The sequence below is a fragment of the Haliotis cracherodii genome, unplaced genomic scaffold (assembly GCF_022045235.1).
Source record: "Haliotis cracherodii isolate W230 unplaced genomic scaffold, xgHalCrac1.p SCAF_16, whole genome shotgun sequence".
Taxonomy (NCBI): domain Eukaryota; kingdom Metazoa; phylum Mollusca; class Gastropoda; order Lepetellida; family Haliotidae; genus Haliotis; species Haliotis cracherodii.
The window spans coordinates 28,763,837-28,778,278 of record NW_027266271.1 but is presented as its reverse complement, the minus strand read 5'-3'; the positions used below and the strand labels follow the sequence as shown (position 1 = coordinate 28,778,278).

At 38.0% G+C, this 14,442-nt stretch overlaps 1 protein-coding gene across 1 annotated transcript; it reads left to right on the top strand.

Moving 5' to 3' along the window:
* Positions 1–793: 793 nt before the first annotated feature.
* On the top strand, positions 794–14,170 carry LOC139463545 (carbohydrate sulfotransferase 11-like). Its single transcript, XM_071244816.1, has 4 exons — positions 794–852; positions 5,087–5,241; positions 12,160–12,299; positions 12,522–14,170. Exons 2-4 carry the CDS (start codon positions 5,145–5,147, stop codon positions 13,629–13,631), a joined length of 1,347 nt encoding a protein of 448 aa, XP_071100917.1. The 5' UTR covers positions 794–852; positions 5,087–5,144; the 3' UTR covers positions 13,632–14,170.
* Positions 14,171–14,442: the final 272 nt, after the last annotated feature.

Here is a 14,442-nt window from a genome sequence, read left to right as displayed (position 1 = left end):
AATCTATTACTTATTAGTGGCTTTTCATATGTATTAATTTCCCTAGATGTGGGAGATCCACAGTTATTTTTAGATTCATTTAAGTAAAGACAAAAGGATATATTTTGTCAACAGTGGCACCGAAGTATTTCTGTACTACTTTATCTTAGCAATTACAGCAAAGTAAAATCATTGTTACAAAATGAAAGATATTTTACTTGTTTAAACGATAAAAGTTGAATCAGAGCTTATTGTAAATTTAGCATTTCTTTGCACAATTTTAATGTAAATGTTTGTCACAGGTCCAAGGACAGGGATATTGTGAACACTATTTGTACAAACTGTTCATCCGGAGAAATAGAGGATGAATACCATGTCTTACTTATATGTGAAACGTATTCCCATTTTAGGTATAGATTACATAGTGCGTTAGTCTCCCGATGTTGCAAGGTATTTTGAAAGACCGTCAGTTAATTATAAATCTGCTAAACTCTGAAAATCAAATCATGACATGATCTATGCTGTTTCTGTATATTTCAAACATGTCTTTATAATGAGGAATGTTTAACTTGATTTAAAATCTAATCATGTACATCACGTGATAAATGTTAATAACCAATCTGCATTGTACTTTGGGCCTTGATGTCTAAATAACTGAATAAACTGTCTGTCTGTCTGTCTGTCTGTTCCTTGTCCCTAAGATTAATGTTTGTAATCAACCACTGGCCGCACGTCCACCTGCTTCGCCAAATGGCAGGTGTGACATCAGACATCGATTATGATAATAACGTGTATGGTCATAATTCGTCGCAAGCACTGAACGAAAATCAGATTGCAGAGAACGAGGTGGGGAATATTAACGGCGTAAGCACGGTGAGTCATTTATCAAAACCTACATATTGTCTGCTTATTTGCCCTGTGGGCGGCTGAGTAACATCTCACAGGGCATTATCATCGGTTTATGCTCATAGTCATTCTGATCGGAATTCGCATCAAATTAGACCGTCCGAGAAGTTTAATAGAATATTATCTGTCCGTGTCCACATTAGACAATTACAGGATTTGGTATGGTTACATTGGCCTTCACCTGACATACTTACATTATCAGACAATGAATAATGTTGCAAAGATAATGAGTAAAAACATGCACTATATTTCGAATTATAATAAATATACAACATTCAAGTTATGTACAGTTAACTAAGCAAGTGCAGTTATAAACGGTAGCTTTAAACAACAATATTTTTTATAACATGTACAAATGTACAATGATGCCATTATTTTATTTCATAGCAAACAGCTTTAAAATCAAAATCGCCTTTTCTCTTAATATACGACTGGATTTCTTTGAATATTTTAAGGAGAAAAACAGTTTTTAAGTTCGATGTCGGATAAGAAGCTAAATTCCTTAAGTTTTCGGTGAATGGCGTTTCAACAGGTCTGCAAGTTTGCCATCCGTTACCTTTCCCGGATATTTATCCTTAAATCTAAAAAATAGCAGCTATAATCGAATGTTTGAACTGATCTCTAAGATACGAGTATCTAAGTTTGGGTATTGTCTGCACATTTTATATTAATTTTATATTGTCCCAAAAAGGAAATTTAAAGGAATAGTGAAATTAATTTCTCATGCAGCTGGCAAACGTGTTTTTGCCCCACCAATTTAAGGTTCTCCAGTCCCCTTCTGGCCCACAGGGTTAATCGCCCCGTCTCCAAATAGGACGTTTCTCTGGAAGTGTGGCAAGTTGGGCCGTCAAATATAGCAGAGCAATTTTCACATTGTTCTTCGGTACATTCCTCCTGCACCTGGCTGCCCTTTTCTATGTGAGATCTTTTATCTAATTTTAATTTTCGCAATGATGCTACCTTTTACCAGTGATACCGTATTCGACGTAATAAGCGCCCCGCTCCAAATCGCCCACGGCGAAATTTGCTGATATATTGGCAAGTGAACAATCCCAATAAGAACCCCTTCCAACTGATCAATGTACACAAGACTTATTTATTTGCGTATCTAACACACTCGTGTGTTATATGCACCCTTAATTATGGGCAATATAATTCTGGAAACATATATCTGTCGTACATAAACATTTCAGGCTGTCAGCATAAACCACGAAATTTATCTTTCAACTGTTTTTTTTTCACCAAAATAATATTCTTATAACAGAACCCTATTCCTAATTTTGAGAGCGCCCTAGGAGCCAATCGCCATTGACTGCATGTCGACAAGGTCGACCTGGCCTCAAAATCCTTGGAATGGATTGGTTTAACAACTACGCCTTTTTGTGATTCTTACAAGGAATTTGTACAGTTTTATAACGAGTGATATTAGCATATGTAGTCAAGTCTCAGGCAATATGTACATTGCCTGAGTGAGTCTACCAATACATATATTGTCTGATTATAGACATAACTGTATATGTCAATACATATGTGGAGAGTACTGCAGATATACAGAACCTTATTCATAAGTATAAATATTGTCACAATATTAACAAAAGTATGGTTTTGCAAATTCATTTTAATTTTGCGAAATAAACGTCCAAGGGGAGAGTGAGCGTGCGCAGATATAGCTACCGTTACCCCGTCTATGGTCATATGTCCACCGTACTCAACGTCATACTGCACGGGAACTGGTCAAATCTGCCTCCAGAGCACTGAGTTTCCTAGGCCATATTGTCTTCTTTTGTGGTGATATGCACTTTAAAGTGTTTGCAAGACTGAATGACAGTGTAGTGCAACCTGTGTTGGAAAACTGCTATGGAATATGTAAATATCAGGATGTATATGCTATTCAGAACAGAGCATGTCGTATATGTCAAGAAATACGTAACACCTGGCTGCGTGGGGTGATATGGGATGGTTGGATTCTCAGTTGAAACTGTACATGGAACCTGCCCGTCTGATGGTGCACGCCTGAAAATAAACGTATATAAAATTCACAAGTGGTCGCTCGCACTGTGGAAGTTCTGGGAGAGAAAGTTGAAACGTGTTGTTACTGATTTTGGATTAATTGACATTTTAACAACTATCTGAAGATCATACTCAGAATTATACACTAAACCCTACACTCAACTACCACGCCATAGGAGATCCACCCTTGCTTCCTTGAGATCTGGCTCCCTGAAGTTGGAGATTGAAACGGGCCGATACAGTAACCCACCAGTCCCTGCAAACGAACGTTTTTGTAATTTTTGTTCAGATGGTGTTGGAAATGAAAACCATTTCCTACTTCAGTGTAATGATATCCGTCGCAGTAAACTTCCGACCTTATTCAGTGATTGCTCCGCCACTAATTTGAATATTTTGCTCAACGATAATACCCGAGGTCTTCATTAGGTACTATGGGCTGTAAAATTTTCACACAGAAAACTATTCTTTTATTCATAATTTATATCCTAATAAGCATAATTTATTTCATATATGTTATTCTTATACCTTTTCCTTCTCCTTGGTGCATATTACGCTAACTATGTATTTATACGCATATACCGTATGTCCATGTGGGGATAAATGTATATGTTTATTTATTAGTGTAAGGAAGTTATATACATGTGCATGTGCGTAAGTGTACTTGCTTCGCAGAGTAAACTTAACACGATTTTTTAACTTTTTACACAGAATTATATCTGGATTTTAGTGCCTCTCATAGCCCGTTTGGGTGACGTTTGTACATGTGTTGATGTATTATGCTCCGCTGACTTTTGTCCGCACTATGTACAAATAATGAGACAAAAATAAAACACCTTAAATTGAAAAAAATGAACTCCTGGTGTAAAGATTGTACAAGTATTGCCTTCAAAAGGGCGTCATAAGGAATAACATTTGATTTTTAGCATTGCCGTTGAAAATTTGGAAATAATTGTACATGAACATGTAAATTTGATAAATTATCAAATATGTTTTAGGTTTGTCTTATTTACTTTTTGTAGGGCTGTAAACAATTGAACGATCTAATGAAAATCTTTTAATCTCAACGTCAAAGCCACAGTGGCATTATGGACGTTTACACCTTTCGTAAAACTGGTTCCAAATATCCCTTTATATCTAATCGTCGACAATGTAGACTTAACAATTTACACATCAACACTTTTTAAGATCGGTGGGGAAGATAGAAAATGACCCTTAGATAACCCTTACCTCCTCAGTTTCTTTTTGTAGTAGTCAAGAATACCTTTTTGCCCATAAACAAACAGTCTCACCCAAACATCGTAATATTATAACGTGAAAACATTGCTCTAATGTATCGAAACAATTGAAGATGGATGTCTTGTTTCCATAGTAAGGACAGCAGTTTCAAATAGTAGTAATCATATAAAAAATATAATTGACAATTGTAGTCATAAATGCATGTGTATATAATGATATAAATAATTCGTTAATGATTAGAAACTCTATAACAGAAGCCGTTGTTTACTTTCTTGCTTTCGGGCTGACACAGTGACTTTATTCTTATCCATGTTATTAAAGTAGCTTGCTTGAATGATTTAATGTTGCAAGATAATACCAAGAATAAGAGAAATTCAATGTTTCAGGAATCCGCGGTTAATGATATTCTGATAGTATCATGAATTTGAGAAAGGTTAATGCGATGAACTAAATGTATAACCCCTAAAGTAATATACATCATATAAATTTTATTTCTGTTCTCTAAGTTTTCTCATTTTCGGATTTGGCATTAACTGAACGACACAAGGAGAAGGATGTTAAGTTTAAAATATCATGTTTCACGAAGCTTAACCTGATGAATATTGCTGTACGCGGAGTTAAACAAAAAAAAAATACACACGTAACCCGATGATGAATAATCATATCCTATTCGTGTGTGACAGTTAACTCTAATATTCATCACAAACATTTAAAGAATGCGTAAATGGCGGGTGCTACAGTCACGGCAAGACATGCTTACCCTTTTCGCGAACACCTGATTTTCAGTGGTCCATTCATATAATTTTCACAACTTTGCCTTTAGGCCAAATAATGTAGACTGGTTATTATATTGCATTGACAATTCATGTATTTAAAACAATTTAGTCGGAACATACTTAAAACACAAGACAAATATGCAGACTGTCAAGGAGGAAACTTACTTTTTCTGTTTCAGAGTTTGTTGAAGCATAACTGGGTAGCCTTTGTCCCTATCTGGAACTGTTCGTGGCAGCATGTTTAATATACGATATGGACGGTCGTACAGAGCTACATTTCTTTTTGCGACTGTCTTCCTGTCCGCAAGTTTTATGTTTTTTACATGGAATATTGGTAAGTGAAGAAATACAAAAGCCAAGAAAGTGAGAACTACGTATATACATGCGGCAATAACACCACAATTAGTCCATGAGCCAGACCAGATATTGGTACTACCTGGGGTGGCAAAATCTCAGTATGATTTTTTGAAAGTCATATATCCATAGATGCAAAAAAACTTTGAAAGCAATCCGGGACTCACAGCTTAGTGGTAGTAATCATCACATAAAGGGGGACCCCAGAGTCGAATCCACGGGACCAGGTTTCAGGGTAGGGGAACCAGAAAGTGGAATAACTTTACAAGAAATAGTCATATGGTGAAAATGTTGGTAACCTGACGCTCTACATGTTGGTATGTAATATAGGACTAATACAGTAAAAATGTAGGTCACCAGAGGTCGAAAGGTCACAACATTTGACCTTTGCTTAAAATATTATCAACTACCAGAAAATATACTGCAGATGCCACACCAATGGGACTTTCTTAACCCAAATGGGCTATGATTGAAGCCAAGCAGTACCTAAGTCTGTTTAAAGTCTGATAAAAGGAACTTTATTGTCTTTTATGGTGTGGTACAGCACGGTTTTTGGTACATTTTAAAACGAATGTCATCATGCGCTAAAAAGATGTAAAATTGTATAATGTTTGGCTGCTTGAAATAAGTTCACATGAATGTATAACTCTCAACTCCAAATTATAAAGGCCATGTGCTAGATGTAGTCAGAAGTTGTTTTGAAGATACATTGTTCTTTTTTGGGGGGCTCACAAGATTAAACTGAAGGTCAAATAGGTGTCAAATTGGATATGCTAACCGCAATAACATAAAATGCAGTTATCTGTTGCATAATGAATATTAATATTTGATAAGATCACACAATTAGACACAAAAACTATTTTTATCACATTAGTATTAGAAACTTAAGTCTTGATTATTGTAAACCGAAACAAGGGTATGAGCCTACATTGTACACTGTTGATTACCCATCATCTGGACCATCATCAACATCGCTCGCTTCAAATTCAACCTCGTCCTTAACTTGCTGAATGCTACATGTCTGTAATTTGAAAAGGTATGTTTATTTATTTATTATACTCTAAAACCTTCTTTAAACAGTTACATGCAACCAATTCCATCACTGTCGCAGAAGCAAGTGGTGCATCCCCCCCCCCCCCCCCCCCCCACCCCCCCCAAGTCAATAACCAAGGCCACACCCTCCTCCTTCCAACCATGACCAACAGGAAAAGCCTCCATGCTCCTTTTCCATACTTGATAATTGTCCCTCTTGCAATGGTTCTGCGGTGAAGAGGCGCAATGAGGAAGCTGCCACTTTGCGCAAAACAGGTTGTACCGCAATTCACTTCTCAATAAGTGTCCTTGTGCTGTATAGACAGCACATTTGTGACTCTAGTGCCTTGAACAGCTGTGGTGAAACTTTCCAGCTTGTGCATACGCAAGTCAATGTGTTGCTGTGTATGTCGCTGGGGAGTAGCCTGAGGGCTGAAACATTTCCTCTTCCAGTGAAGCAGCTGACGGTATCACAGCTTGTAAACGGGATTGTATAAAAGTCGGGCCGGGCCAAGACGGGCCAAAGTTGTATTGGCTAATTACTCCATTATCGGCGACCATACCTACATATCATTGACACACACACTTGACATTAATGAACAATCATCAACCAAGAACGTGCACAATAATTAAGTGATTCGGAGTATATCGCTTGAAAACCAGAAAGTGGAGCTGTGTGTAAGCGTCGCTGATCTAGGTAACATGTAAAAGGGCAATCGTTAAACGAAATAGGATTTGAAACGTATAAAAATACTTCTAGCTATTGTGATACAAATTTCCATCTGTTGGCATAGCGTTTACATGTATAGGACAGGACTATATCTAAGTAAATACCACTTAATAGTGTCACTGTTCATCGTATTTAAAGCAGACACGTTGGTTAAAGTAGACCTCTTCTCCCCATACTAACAACAGTCTCACAAGTGTTCGGTCCGACTTGGCCCGGGCTGTCAAAATCAACTTTAAACACACAGATGTATCATCAAATGTGTTTACATCTATAGAGTAGTATTATATCTACCTATGTATCAGTTTATAATGGCACAGTACATCGCATTGAATGAAAACTGATCCGTTAAAGTCAAACACTTTTACTGTATTTTCTTACAGTTCAAATCCCGATTATGTTGTCAGCACTATACCCGTGCTCATGGGTTTCACCAAAGTGGTGAACGTCTAATACCTGCATCACTTCGGGCTTTCCTTCCACATCAAGCTGACACGCCGTGATATAACTGGAATTATACTATTCAAAGCGGCGTTAAACCCAACTCACTCACTTACTACTCTTGTGTACGATTCCGTTTGGTTAACTGGGTTTGTGTTGTAATTACTTCCGGCTTAAATTTGAAGTATGTTTAGAAGAATGTTACTATGTTCAAGCCAAACATCGTGAATATATCAAGCAACCGAATGATTTTTCAGGAGAATAATTGCAAACTAAGGGCCAGCTTGTTGATTTCCAATGTATCCAGAAGCAAAGATCCTATACGGGTGTATAATCTGTGCAGGAAGTTAAAACAACTGTCAATACAATAAACCATGCAGAACCATAAACCGCCGTATGAAACGGTATGAATCATATTTTATATACAGTGAACTACTTGAAACTGTGCTCAAATCTGCACAGCAAGCACCATACATGTGATTGTGAAGACAACTTATTACAAATATCTGATATCAAACCCGTTGTTTTACATGTGTTGTTTATTGAACAAAGTCATGCTTCATAGACGCCTGGTATTTAATCGTGTTGAACAATAATTTGCAATAGCAGTGTGAAGGGAGAACGACTGAGTGCGCGTTACATGCTTGACCTTAATTCCCTCCCTGGAACCATTCTCGCTGGCTGCCTGAATAACATACGATACATTGCAAAGGTAGTGCGCAAAAGAGCTATTAGGGCAAGACTCACCAGTCTAAGATGTATTGAAAAAACACACACAATTAATTCTCAACCTTATCTAATGTTAATTCAACAATTTATCATATACTTAGCAGTGGGATATTCTGTTAATAATCTCTCATAATTCTATTGAATGGTTCTGTACATTATATCAATGTTTATTTGTACAAAGCTGTTTTATGTATGTACAGAAGTGAGGCATTAATAAATTATTGTCTGTCTGTCTACAATGTATACCGTACAATTAAACCGATTACACACAGGAGCTTCACTTTGAGCACCTTGTTTTCTTTAAATACCGCGATCTGAGACACTATAAAGTGGTATTTAGGTAGACATAATACTTGTCTATAGATCACTCCAGTTTCTATGCAGAGGTCTCTTAATCCAGTTTTTCTACCACACCTAACAGTGTGTACACTGTGTGAAATACGCCTAACCTAGGAACGATTCAGAGAATAGCTTCTTCTGTTTCAAAATGTTTTCAGTTGCCTTTACATACAATGCTTGGTCGCAAACCAAAACAATGCTCCCAAGGGCTAGTGGCGTTCTGATCATCTGGGACTGACAAAAAACTTCATGGACAGTGAGTGGAACATGAATATTGAACCCCTTCAACCTGCTCGCAGTCTGGTTTGCTGAACAATGCAACCGAGTTATCATCCAGAGTAGGGTTTTCTTGTTCACATCCTGTTTCAGTTCTATGTCATCTACTTCAATGTTATCATGGGGTGGCGGACCAGCTCATACACATGCATTGTAGATAGGAAGCTGCGACTTGACAACCTTGATAGTTCCATGCTTCTCTGTTGGTTCATTCAGGACATCCTTCAAATGCTGTGGACCACTCACCTTTTGCTGCACGTTGATTCCATTCACTTAGTGTGATGTCCCCCTGGAAGCTGCCGCAGCACTAGATTTGGCTTGTGGCGTCTTTCCAAGCTTAGTGTATAGCCAGAGCGATTGAAATCTCCTTCAGCAGCGACCCCAAAATCATTAACTGCTCCCTTTTGAAAAACGATAGATGAGAGTTATGTCTCTTGAAAAGCAGACAACACTGTTTGGATTCCTTTTTAAGAATGTTTAGTACCGTTAATGTGACTTGGAAAATGTGTATTTGATCATTTGAACTTTCCTATGTTAAGTAGAGTTAAATATTAGCAACTGTTTTCCAATAAAAAAAGCTTCTATGCTCACATAATGCTTCTGGCTCACATCCCTGTTCTTGTTCTTATGAGGAGGCCATTGAAAGCGAGCAGTCATTGTCTCAAAATTCAACTTTAGTACAAAACATTAAGTTTGTCTTTTCTTTCGCAGAATAAAGGTCCCTTCTTATTCTAACTTAAAGGGTCATATTTTGTAATATACTGAACAGCATTGAAAACACACCACCATGAAAATGGATGTATTTTTATCCGGGCTTATGTCATATGAAAATATATAATTGAATGAGTAATATACGACGTTCTGGACGAAGCATGAAGAAGAACAGCTCGTCGAAACACATTCCTAATTTTTTTGTGAGCGTCAACGCCAAAACGCAACAAATTGTGTGCGCATCATGGAAAACGTGTTTTGTTTCACGGGAAGCACGCAGAATAGGGTTATAAAAGACAGACTTATAAAAGCCACATCACTTGTTGCTGCAGACGTAAAGGGTACTGACACAAGAAATGCCAAGATTAACAGCAGAGGAACGTGAACGTGCCTTGGGCATGCTTCAAGTTGGTACGTCAAGTAGGGTCGTTGCACAACGGTTTCAATGCCATCATTGAACAGTCCTCAGGCTACTGAGCAGATACCAGCAGACAAGAACCACCAGAGATCGACCACGTCCGGGTCAACGTCGTGTAACTACACCACGTCACGATCGCCAGGATTGTTCGTTGGCATCTTTGTGATCGTACACTTCCGGCTACCAGGATAGCAGCAACCGTACAAGGCCGACAGAGTTAGATCAGCGCTGACACTAGATCTCCGCTCAGCTGGGCTACGTGCTCGGAGTGTCATGTTGTGGGGCGTCATCAGTCATAACCATCGAACAGAGCTCCATGTTTATCGTGGAAGAGTTAATGCCCTTTACTACAGGAATAACATATTGGCAAATCACGTCATCCCATTCCTTCACCAGCACCAGGATATGCACACCTTCCAGCAAGATAATGCGAGAGCGCACACAGCACGTGTTTCAACACAGCACCTAGCGAACAATAATGTGCCTCTGCTTCCATGGCCAGGCCTGTCCCCCATCTATCGCCAATTGAACATCTATGAGATTACCTGGGTCAACGCCTCTCACGTCGTCCGCAAGTACGGAACCTGAGAGAACTTGAAGATACACTACGTCAAGAGTGGAATGCTATCCCACAGAACACTATTCGCAGACTTATTCGATCAATGAAAAGACCTTGCATGGCCTGTGTTGCTGCCAATGGCGGACATACCAGATATTGACTTTTCATTTTAACCCTACATGTATGTGTCTTCCTCACACTGATGACGTAAATGTAATTACTGTGTGGTATTCCTGTTTCCTTTGTCGTCTTTCTTAATAATCCGTCTATGTCTGTTCTAATTAAAATCGATCATTGCACAAGTTGTTTTTGTAGTAATTCAAGATTTATTGCTGGTGCGTTTTCAATGCTCTTCAGTATATATTCAGGTTAAAACCGAGTTCAAATATATTACAGGATGGCATTCTTCATGGATTAGTGGTAACCAAATTACATCAAAATGTAACTTAACCATCATTTGAATACATATAGGGCATGACTATGAGCAATAGGAGTAGGTTTTTATTAAAACAAAATGACATATATCAGGAAGTCCAACTTCATACAAATCTTGTATGCTTTTAGCGCAAAACGACATTTGTCTTAAAATGCATCAAAACCATTCTTTACCATACCACAAAAGATTATAAATTTCACCTTTTTCAGACTTTTAACGGACTTGGGTACTTCTTGGCTTCAATCATAGCCCATTTGGGTTAAGAAAGTCCCATTGTAGTGGTATGTGCAGTTTATTTTCTGACAGGTGGTAATATTTGAAGCAGAGGTCAAATGTTGTGACCTTTTGACCTCTGGTGACCTACATTTTTACTGTATTAGTCCTATATTACATACCAACATGTAGAGCGTCAGGTTACCAACATTTTCACCATATGACTATTGCTTGTAAAGTTATTCCACTTTCTGGTTTCCCCTACCCTGAAATCTAGTCCCGTGGATTTGACTCTGGGGTCCCCCTTTACGTGGTGATTACTACCACTAAGCTGTGAGTCCCGGATTGCTTTCAAAGTTTTTTTGCATCTATGGATATATGACTTTCAAAAAATCATACTGAGATTTTGCCACCCCAGGTGGTACCGCTTTATAAAATTTTGGGGTCTGGCTCATGGACTAAATAAGTGAACCGTTTTGTATCGGTACTAGCAATCCGTCACTAAGGTGAGGTATAGTGGGTTGGGGTGGAACTGCTACAACAAGCAAGGAGCCAAACATTGTCTCTTGGACAGGTTGTGTATCAGAACATGTCCTATGAACGATTCTTGTTTGAAACGTTAGGACAACATATTTGTTTGCATCATTTTAGGGAAGAGATTAATGTTACATGTCTTATGTGCGTTTCATCTTCTAATATCATGTATTATAATATTTGTTTATGATGTGTGGTATTTTTATGGCCGTGTGAAATGTGTCCTGATGTGTCGTTCGAACAGCAGATGATAACAAAGAAGTAAGAATAACCAGACTCACTTGAATTGAAACTCGGGATAAATCGAAGTACATGGAAAAACAACTTATTTCAGACGAGAAAATGTTGTGTGAACAATCAGATGACAGAAGGCTTCTCCCGGGATGTAAATGGTGAAAAGCATGTCTCAAAAGAGACCCAATTGCTATACAATGTTATGATATGATGTTTCTACGTCCCTACCCTAGGCGTTTTGATTTGCAGATTATCAAGGGAAACCGATGGCAGGCAGGTCGCACGTGAGCGTAATTATTAATGACACCATTGCAAAGAAAGGCGCATTCTTTGAAGCAGCGATCCGCCAGGTGCATCAACAGCTGGGGGATAAAATGGATATACTCCAAGTTAGTATAGTGGATGCAATGACATGCAAGAATATCATAATAAGTATTTATGAATGTTTTTTATCAATGGATGTAAGATCGTTTTGATAATTTTGTGAAATAGGTTTATTAGCATGTGTTTCATGATTGTTTTGTATCGATTAATGGAAAGTAGTTGTTTGTGTTACCTTTTAGTGTACCTCTTACGTTACTGAAAACTTTAAAACTTGTTACCGTTTCCAGGAATTTGATGACACGCTAATGAAACAGCGACAGAACCACGTGACTCAGATGTGCTCTGTGTTGAAGAGATTTGAAATGGCTGACATCATGAATCGAGTATCATATTACAAGAACATCAATGTTCTTTATTGTTCTGTACCAAAGGTTGGGACGAAATTCTGGTTCAGAATGTTTCATGTGATGGAAACCGGTGAACATACTTCACCATTTGAGATTTCAGACGGCCCTAAGTCGGTATATCGCATAAGAAATTCCGTAAATAATGCAGAAATTGCAAAAAGAATAAAATTGGCCCAGAAAATCATGTTCACACGAGATCCCTACAAGAGGATATTCTCAACTTACATTGATAAATTGGTAAGTCCAAACGGTAGATATTGGTCTATTGGCAGAAAAATATTAAGTATTGTCCGAAAATCAAAGTTAAATACAAAGTTTCAATGTGGTCAAGATGTACAGTTTGGGGAACTTGTGAAATATCTGATAGCAACGGACCCTGAATCTTACGATCGTCATTTTAAGCCTGTGTCTTCTCAATGTGACGTATGCGATATTCATTATGACGTGATAGGTAAAGTCGAAACATTTAAGCATGACGTCATGTACATTCGAAACATAACGAATGCATCTGAGAAAGGTGTCATATTCAAGGATTTCGCAGAGGAAAAAAACGTAGATAACATTATTTTTAAAGTAAGAAGAGCTTTTGCTTTAAAGAAACTGTCTTTGAAATGCATCAGTGATCACATGGTACATCTTCGTTTGTGGCGTGTCCTACAGATAGGAGGGTTGATTGATAAGTTTGACAACTACCCTTTAAACCCCGACGAGAGCCAAGAGGCAAATGTAACAGTGATAACGGATTTGATGTTACGAGCGTATGGGCGATCAACGCATGCGGCTAGATTTAACAAACAAGAAGCTCTGCTCCAAGCCTACAGCCAGGTTCCTTTGGAGGACCTCGAACAACTGCGGCTGAAATACCTCAAAGACTTAATACTGTTTGATTATGAAGACAGGCCATCTTATCTGTTTGATGGGAAAGGTTCAGCCAAACCTAAGAACAAAAACTCTTTCGACTACTATGATGCAATGTCTTTGAGTTTATAACGGGCACTGCGTTAACTGTGTCGGGGATTGTTTCATCCTATAGCGGAATGACGGAGCTGTGTAAAAGTGAGACTTTATATTATTGAGACGTTATAAGCGCATATAACACGAACCTCCGCATCAAAGATTTTAGCAACCCGTGTAGGTTACCTCTCAGTCATATTTATTATGACACACTGCACAACAAGTAACTGTGCTTTAGTGACTAGCTAGAATATTGGACCTTTTATAAGCACATTGCCCTGCATGGGTTATACTTGCAATAAAATAATCAGTATGTCTTCAAGAAAGGCTCACAGTACTCAGTAGCCTGATACCAAAACTGAGAACGATACCGATATATGTTATTGGTCTTTGAAAATCAGTGTCAGAATGTGAGTGTGGCCATGCTCAATTAAATTTGCCTCATAGAGTTTTGTTTTGTTTTGTTATGATATACTACCATTCCTCCAGTGAACAGGTATTAGGTGAATTCGGATGCGTCATTATGGACATTTTTGACCAACCGTTTTTCGAATAGTCAACAGTAGAATAGTCTCTGGGCCAAATTCCAATAGAAGGCAAGAATTTTAATAACGTAACACACCAAATGTTGTATGTAATAGGCCCATGTTTCTTATTTGGGTCTATGCTCATTTTCGTTCTGTAAAATGAATCGTAAAGGAAATATATTTATTTGTTATTTTTATTTTACTGATTCTCAAGTAATATTTTGGACCTCTTGTGGCCATATCGTATTTTGAGAAATTTAATATGGCTACCAAGGATGAAAACACAAAAAAAACACGAGTCGGAAGTGTCATCAAGTGTA

Coding starts and splice junctions, on each gene's coding strand:
- LOC139463545 (XM_071244816.1), top strand. CDS start 5,145: ATGTTTAATATACGATATGGACGGTCGTACAGAGCTACATTTCTTTTT. Junction 5,242..12,159: donor GTTTTTTACATGGAATATTG/GTAAGTGAAGAA, acceptor TTTGATTTGCAG/ATTATCAAGGGAAACCGATG. Junction 12,300..12,521: donor ATAAAATGGATATACTCCAA/GTTAGTATAGTG, acceptor TACCGTTTCCAG/GAATTTGATGACACGCTAAT.